The sequence below is a fragment of the Alnus glutinosa genome, chromosome 12 (genome assembly GCF_958979055.1).
Source record: "Alnus glutinosa chromosome 12, dhAlnGlut1.1, whole genome shotgun sequence".
NCBI classification, from domain to species: Eukaryota; Viridiplantae; Streptophyta; class Magnoliopsida; order Fagales; family Betulaceae; genus Alnus; species Alnus glutinosa.
The window spans coordinates 22734928-22744234 of NC_084897.1; the positions used below are offsets into that span (position 1 = coordinate 22734928).

General features: G+C 30.8%; 1 protein-coding gene across 1 annotated transcript; it reads right to left on the reverse strand.

Moving 5' to 3' along the window:
- Positions 1-8530: 8530 nt before the first annotated feature.
- On the reverse strand, positions 8531-9307 carry LOC133852273 (uncharacterized). Its single transcript, XM_062288999.1, has one exon. The coding sequence runs from the start codon at positions 9215-9217 to the stop codon at positions 8837-8839; it is 381 nt and encodes a 126-aa protein (XP_062144983.1). The 5' UTR covers positions 9218-9307; the 3' UTR covers positions 8531-8836.

Here is a 9307-nt window from a genome sequence, read left to right on the forward strand (position 1 = left end):
TTGGTGTTTTATAATGATTTTATCTTTCAATAATACTAAATTAGCTTTTGGGTAGACACATGTTAATGGTGTCACCTTTGGCTGTAGCGCACTTTGCACGCCCGAGCCACGGGCCTATTATTTTCTTATGGAATCTAATGCATTTTTTGAATACTTATAACTGTCATTCCAACAATCAATTTTTTTTTTTTTTTTTTTTTTTTTTTTTTTGTGGTCTTTCACTTTCTTCCATTTGTGTCTTTCACTTTGTCTCACACTTAAAAATTAGAAGAACTTTCGGTGTTTTTATGAGGAATTATCTTTCAATAATACTAAATTAGTTTTTGGGTAGACATATGCTAATGATGTCACCTTTGGCCACAGTGCACTTTGCACGCTCGAACCACAAGCCTATAATTGTCTTGTGGAATTTGATGCATTTTTTGAACACTTACAACTGTTATTCCAACAATTATGGGTGTAAACGAGCTGAGCTATTCGTGAGCTTGCTCGAGATCGGCTCGAATAAACTCAACTTGTGCTCAAATCGATTATTAAATGAACTACTCGTGAATACGAAATTATGCTCGATTATTAAATGATGCAAACTCGTATAAAATCGGCTCGACTCGATTAAAGCATGTGAACCCGCTCGTATAAAGATCGACTTGTTTATTAAGGCTTGACTCGTGTATATATATATATGTGTGTGTGTGTATGAAATAATTTATATATCAATTTGTTAATATATAACTTATTTTTATAATATAGTATATTAATAACAATATACTATATGTAAGCATAAATTAAGTAACAAATAACAATGGTCATTTGTCAGTATAAATTAATTGGTTACATGTATATAAAATAGTAAAAGTGAATAATATTAATACTCAGGGTTAATTACTTTTTTCCCCCATGAACTGCCAAAAAATGCGCAATGCCCCCATGAACTACCAACTCGACCAAAATAGAGCATTCAACTACCTAAGACAACCATTTTTCCCCCTTCCGTCAGTCAAAGGAGTTAAAAAAAACGGTCAACGGGTCATGTGCCGTTTTATATGGGGGCATGTTGGAAGATGATGGTAGTTCATGGGGGGGGAAAAGAGGAAGATGGTGGTAGTTCATAGGGGGAAAAAAGGAAGAAAATGAGGGTAAAACGGCGTGTGACTGACGAAAAGGGGGAAAATAGTTATTTTTGGTAGTTGAATGCTCTATTTTGGTCGAGTTGGTAGTTTATGGGGGCATTGCGCATTTTTTGGTAGTTCATGGGGGGAAAAGGTAATTACCCCTAATACTTAATTGTTAGTCATATGATATAATGACAATCCAGATACTTAATCATATTATTCATGTAATATAATAGGATCATAGGAATATAGAATTATATAATAATATAACATTGTGGCATATAACATGTAATCACTTTATTATATGTTATGAGTATTATCATTAGATATTTAATAATTATTACATCACATGATCCAAAATCTAAGATCATACGGATTGTTAAATATGTTGTCATATGATAATGTTTAGATCGTATGATCATATGATATTAGTATTATTAGTAGATAATTATAAATTGTGATAATTATAATTTATGACTCATAATGATCATACTTAATTACTTATCATAGATTCATAGATAACCTCATAAATCAAGTGATATGATATAAACCATATGATTCATAATTTATAATCATAAATATATATACATATATAATTATAGCTACATAATATCATATAAGTATAAAAATTCATACTAATATAATGGTTAAATATTTAGATACACTCATACAATAATACACTGATTAAGTATGATTTAAGATTTTAAGTATTTAATAATTATTAGTAATATTTAGATATAATGACTAGGTATATATATTACATACGTTAGTATGAATTCACATTAATTATATGATATAATGACACTTCTGAAACTTAATCATATTGTTTATATATAATGACATGTGATTCATATAATCCCAAATTAAGTTATTATGATTAGAATCATCAATATGTTAATTACAATCACAAGTTAGGTATTATAATTAGAATTTAGATCATATAATGTAATATTGTACTATATAACAGTTATATATGATCTAATTAGTATTATAAATAGTTTTTTTTTTTTTTAAAAAAAAAAAAGTAATATCATTATTTATAGGACCATATGAAGTATATGATATTATAATAATTATCATTGTTAATGTTTTAACTTAATATAAGTTAGTATTTATATTGACTATTGTTTTTTTTAATGCAAAAAATCAAATCAAATCAAATAATAATATTTTTTTATTCGAGATCATATGATACTACTATTATATCTATCTAAGCGGCTAAGACCAAATCCACATGTATATATTGAAATCTTATAAATGTGACATTCTTACCATGATTATCATATTAGTTTCTAGTGTCCAAATGCAACCTAACGTTTGTAACATCCAATACTACATTAGAAAGAGTTTAACTTACACAAGGTGGATGTTACATTGTGCCATATGATCTATGATTTAAATATTATCATATGGTACAATTATTAGATCTATATTAAGTATGTAAGTATTTAGATTATAAATTATTGTATCATAATTCATAAATATATAATTAAAAAATAAGCTATAAGTTTGAATTCACATAATCACATTATTATAAATATGTGTCACACAATTACAAATTAAGCTATGAATATTAAATAATTAAGCATGTGCTCAAAGCGACATAATCAAACACAGTTCAGCCAATTGGATCACTTGAAAATGAAAATAAATGTATTTTATAATTAAAAGTTAAACTTCATAAGAATATCAAATAAAAAATTAATGTATTATTAATTTATGAGTCGCATGACACTCCATTAATTACAAAAATGTATTCATAGTTTATGAAATTCAAGGAATAATTAAAATTCTTTATTTAATTTGGTTAGTTTGGCAAACTATTGCTTATATATAATAAGGAGCAAAGTAATATATGCATTATATTTCAATTTTTTTTTTTTTAAAAAAAATATTAGCATATGCAGTAATAGGCCACTATGAGCAAACTTTAATATATTATTGTTTCTTGTTTTAGCCATCCAATATTTACTTCTTTTAATTCCAGCCATTCTTTTCTTATCTTTGTCATTTTTTTTTTTTTTTTTTTTTTGAACTTACAAACAAAAATTGTTTCAAAATTACAAGTCTAGATTTTCAACTCTCAGTCACATCATCATTAATTTTCTTGACAGTGCATTTAATGTGCAGCCCTACTTTATGAAAAATAATTTGTGGGGACTAAAAACTGACCCTCATCATATTTTTTTTTTTAAATTTTAAATAAAAAAAAAGGGAGTTGGGGTACGGAAAACCGTCCCTCCGGTCAATTTTCTTTTCTTCGCTTCCCGAGGTGTGTTACACATGCACCCCTCATTTTTATTAAACAAATTAATTTTAATGAAAAAGTAGTTTCTGATGTGATTAAAATTAATTTATTTAATTAAAAAGGAGAATGAAAGAGGATGAACGGATTTTTTTAGCATTTTCCTAAAAACAAAGGCATGCATGATGCCACACATACTTGGTTACTTTATGATCCAGATCAACGGCCCCGTAAACGCCACTTCATATTAATACTATCAATAGCTTCTACTTGTACAACATTTCTCCATGCAGACCCGACTACCTATGCGATATCTGACTACCATGTTGCCTTGTCCCTTTCACCTCTCGAGCCTTCCTCCCATGTGATGCCTCCTTGTTTCTTCAATTTCTCAAACTTTCCACAACCATAGCCATCACCATCAGTTGCTCAAAAAAAAAAAAAACCATCACGATCAGGTCCACCACTGGTCAATATCTTCTTAATTTTTTTTTTGTTTTCTTTAATTTTTTTTCTTCTTAAAAATAAGAAAAAAAAAATTACTTTATTCGAGTAGAGTACTCGATAAGCACTCAGCTCGTCTAATAGGCGAGCTCGAGTCCAGATTTTCGGCTCGTCACAAACTAGAGCCTGAGCCTGGACTTTTGAAAAATGTAAATGAGCCGAACTCGTACGAGCACTATTCGCTCAAGCTTGGCTTGTTTACAGCCCTATCAAAAATTATTATTTTTATTTTTTTTTGTCTTTTGTCTTTCACTTTGTCTCACACTTAAAAGTTAGAAGAACTTTTGATGTTTTATAAGGAATTATATTTCAATAATACTAAATATACTAAATTAGCTTTTGGGTATATATATGTTAGTGGTGTCAACTTTGGCTAAGCGCACTTTGCACACCCGAGTCAAGGGCCTATTATTTTCTTGTGAGATCTGATGCATTTTTTAAATATTTACAATTGATATTCCAATAATCATTTTTTTTTTAAAAAAAAAAAAAAAAAATTAACTTTAATAACAGTTGTTTCAACAGTCACTTTTTAACAAACATAAACTACTGTTTAATAGTCATTGCTGTTCTTATAGTGCCACAAAAGGCTGATTTCCAAAAGTCAATTTACAACTTCTTCTCATTTTCTGCTTTTACACATTTCTTTTTGAAAATAGTGTTCTGAGTTGTAATATGTACGGCCAATTTTGTATTTTGAAGACAAAATTATTGTGCTCTTTTTACAAAATTTATTATATAAAATTGAAACTCGTTAGTTTAGCCATTTTGATATGGTATTTTGCTATGCAGAGAGATTGTATTTTAATTGAACTGAACTGAGTTGAGTTTGAAAAATTCAAATTTGACTTGAATATATAGAATATGGGCTCGAACTTGATTCAAGCTTGAGCCGCATTTTGAAAAGACTCGTTTACTTTTCTAATCGAAAGGGAATTAAGTTTAAATTAATCGAGTTCACCCACAACTAATCTAAATCTAACACCTTAGCTGTACTTTAATTTGGAAAACCAACAACTGGTCTAATCTAAATCTAACACCTTAGCTGTACTTTAATTATGAAAACCCCACATTATTTTACAACCCATAAATGCCTTTTATGTTGGCCACTATGGGCTTGTTTGTCAAGGAACAATATATTACAGTACTGTTCATGTATTATTTATTTATTTATTTATTTTTTTATATTTTTCAGTACTAATCAACATCAAAACATTTTCACTTTTTTCACTTTTTTATATCACATCAATAATTTTTTATTACTATTCAAATAAAAAAATTCACTACAATACAAAACTTTTTCACTTTTTTATACAAATTCTTTTTATTTTATATCACATCATCACTTTTTATTAATTTCAAAAATTAACAACCCATTACTCTGTTCTGTAATGTCACTTGCCAAACAAGCCCTACATCCCTAGGCAACGAGCTGGATGATGTCTGAACAGTCTGCTAAGCACACAAATCTCGTTTGACCTGTTTTAGTGAGCTTGTTTGGCAAATGTATAGAATAAGTAGTAAATTGTTAATTTTAAAATTAATAAAAAGTGATGATGTGATATAAAGTAAAAATAATTTATTTAATAAAGTAAAATAAATATATATAGTAAAATTTTTTTTTATATGAATAGTAATAAAAATATTAGTAATATAATTTAAAAGTAAAAAAAAGTAAATAGTGATCGACCCCTATTCTGTAACCGAGCTTGACAAACAAATGTTGACAGAAAACAAAACAAAAAAGTCTTGACTGGTTACTGTCATTTTTGTAAAGCACCTTTTCAGCAGCAACTTGCGAACCACATCTTAATGCTATTCTTATGGTAGCTTCCACTCAGCCCTTCACTGATCTTTGGGCAGTAGCTTTTACACTTTCTACTCTCATCTGCAGGCTTGTGTTTAAAAACTAGTAAAATTCATCCCAACCCTTCACTGATCTTTGGGCAGTAGCTTTTGAACTTTCTACTCTCATCTGCAGGCTTGTGTTTAAAAACTTGTAAAATTCATCCCAACCCTTCACTGATCTTTGGGCAGTAGCTTTTGAACTTTCTACTCTCATCTGCAGGCTTGTGTTTAAAAACTAGTAAAATTCATCCCAACCCTTCACTGATCTTTGGGCAGTAGCTTTTGAACTTTCTACTCTCATCTGCAGGCTTGTGTTTAAAAACTTGTAAAATTCATCCCAACCCTTCACTGATCTTTGGGCAGTAGCTTTTGAACTTTCTACTCTCATCTGCAGGCTTGTGTTTAAAAACTAGTAAAATTCATCCCAACCCTTCACTGATCTTTGGGCAGTAGCTTTTGAACTTTCTACTCTCATCTGCAGGCTTGTGTTTAAAAACTTGTAAAATTCATCCCAACCCTTCACTGATCTTTGGGCAGTAGCTTTTGAACTTTCTACTCTCATCTGCAGGCTTGTGTTTAAAAACTTTGTAAAATTCGTAAACACCATTTAGCATTTTTAATATAGTTGAGACAAAACATACTTTGTGCTGGTAATTTACCCATTTCATTTTAACACCGACAGAAAATCATCTGGCTTCCAGTCAAACCAATTCAAACTCTGTTAGAACAGAGCTAACCCAAATCTCTTATAACCAACACCTATACAAACATCAACAAACAAATAGCCAGACTCTTCAACTTTTCTGCCTATACTGCTTCCTGCAACTAAGCATATACACTAGCAAACCAGCAGACTAACTGGTAAGCCCCCAACTCAAGCAGAGATCCAAATTTTTCTGCAGAATTCTCTCCTCAAGTCTTTGGTTGATTACCATCATGTTCCAAGTCATTTCTTTCTTTGACTCCAAATATGGTAAACAATACTAGGGCTATAAGCGAGTATAACTATTCGTGAAGGTGTTCAAACTCGGTTCAGGATAAGCTTGACTCATCTCGATAGGCTCTTTTCATTTCATTTCTTTTTTTCTTTTTTATTGCAGTATTGCTTTTTGTTTGGAGTTTCAAAAACAAAAGAAAATTTAAAAAGCTTGAGATCGAATTTTGCTCGAGCTCGTTTATTTGATAAATATCTGTCCAAATTCAAGCCGAGTTCGAACATGAAAAGCTCGGTTAGATTGATATACATCCCTAAACAGCACCACTCCAACTAAGCTTCTCAACCTCATTTTTTTTTTCCCTCTCCTTCCAAGGTACCAGTCAATGATTGTTTCACCTACTGTGTCTCTGATTAGCATCTTTGATTGCACAGGTCCAAATCCTTGGAAAATCTAGCAATTAAGTGGGACCTTAATAGGTTGGGGCGTCTTTAGATAGAGCAGTGCTACGCACTAGCAAAATTTTCGAATTTTATCCGAAAATTCCTGCTTCTCCCAAGTGTTATCCCTTTAGACATGGTCCACTGAAAGTAGTGTTTGATGTGACCCAACTAGAATGTGTTCCTTTTCAAAGTTGCCATATTCACGATTGGTGCCTTTTCTGATGTCATGCCATTGCATCACTCATCAATCCTTTCCCTTCATCCGATTGGTTACTCGTACATGCATCTTTCAACTGCTACTGATCGTCTGATCGATGGCTTTGCCTTTGGGAAGATATTTTTTCCCATAGTTTCATGTCAGAAGTCTTGAGAAAAAGCTAAACAATTTCACGGATTTCAAAGCTGGTTTGAAGCTGTAAAATGTGGTGATCGATCGATGATATCAGACAGACAACTATTTTAAAGCATCTTCTAGTGAACTTTTATATTAGCAAAATGGATGGAAAATTGGAAAAAACTCTTTCATTTTTTTGTTCTTTTTTTTTTTTTTTTTTAAAGCATATATTGGAGGAAGAAAATGGCTCATTGAAAATCAAACTCAAATTTTCGCATCAATATGTCTCGGGGAACAAAGGCCAGACCAATTTCTGGACCAAGTTTGGGGCAACCCCAATTTTCTTCCCCAAACCCAAATCTTTGGTTTGAGTGTGGAAACGACCTAACCCAGCTAAAAAAAAAAGTTGAGGAAAACACATTATTGTTTGATTAAAAAAAAAAGTTTTTTTTTTTTTTTTAAAAAAAATATATATATATTCTAACATGATAAAAAGATGGAAGTAATTTTGATTATTTTATGTTTTGAGTTGTTTTTATTCCCATCAAGTTCAACAAATTTACTTAATATTTTAGGTAAAAAAATCATTTTTTTTTATTTTTCTATTTTAATTACTAATTTTTCAAAGCACCTATATCTATGTTAGCATTTTAAGTGAGAAGTGTTTGATGTCATTTTCTTATGCATCATTTTTGCAAATTTATCACTAAATCTGTAGGAATACATGGAGATAAGGTAGAAAATGAAAACAAACATTTTTCTTTTAATTATTCACTTCACTAATTATTTTTTAATTACTTCTTTATTCTTTATCCACCGATCATTGATTCCTTATTTAAAAATTCGTCATTTCTTAATAGTCATATTTTTAAAATTCTTATTTTTCTTAATGATCATATTTTTCAAAATTTGTCTATTTCTTAACAGTAAATAATGAAATAGAAAAACAAAAATTTGAAAGGAGAGAATATATGCATCATATATATATATATATATTTCACATTTGATGAGCACTGTACATACTCACCAAATATTTCGACAATTTGGTGAGCTGAATGCAGAGTATTTTAGACTCACTTTAGCATTTTGAGTAGCCTAATGAAAATGCTCTCTATCTTTTATTATTATTATTACCGTCGTTAAACGAAACCAAACTCAATTTGTCTTCTGGAAGCTATGGATTCAAGCACATGGCATTTCATTTTGTTACATTACACAAAATTAAGCCAAACAGGGGGGGGGAATGTGAGTGACAGATTCAGAACAGGACACCGAAAATGATGTGCACTAGAGCTTAATTACATAGCAATTAAAGTGTTGCTTTTGCTTTCTGAAAGCAACACCCAAAAACTATATATATTTATATATATATATATATGGCAGGCCAATATTCCATGATAGCTGAATTGAATCTTCTACAAAGAAAGATTTAGGTCTATACCATTTCCAGGATTTCCTCCTACTTCCTTATGATCATCTTCTTCTTCTTCTTCTTTTTCTGGTTTAGAAGGGCCTGGTTGGGGTTCACGACCAGGAGGACTCATCATCTTAGACTTGTCATGATCCTGCTGCATGAAATCTTCCGGTCGGAAAGTTGGATTCCAGATTGCCTTCAGATGATCTTTCTCAACTTTCTTCACATGATCTTCCGACGAGCTTTTCTCCTTGAGACGATCCCGCACGTCGCGTGTGCTTCTGATCAATGCAAAGAACATCTCCATCTTCCTCTCATCATCTTCGTCTTCTTCTTGACCTTCTTCACTCTCCATCTTCCTCTTCTTCCTCTCTCCTGCCATATTTGTATGTTTACAAGAACAGACAACAATAATTTTGCTTCACCATTTGCATATGTTTTGCTCACATGTACGAACCTTAAATAGGGAGCC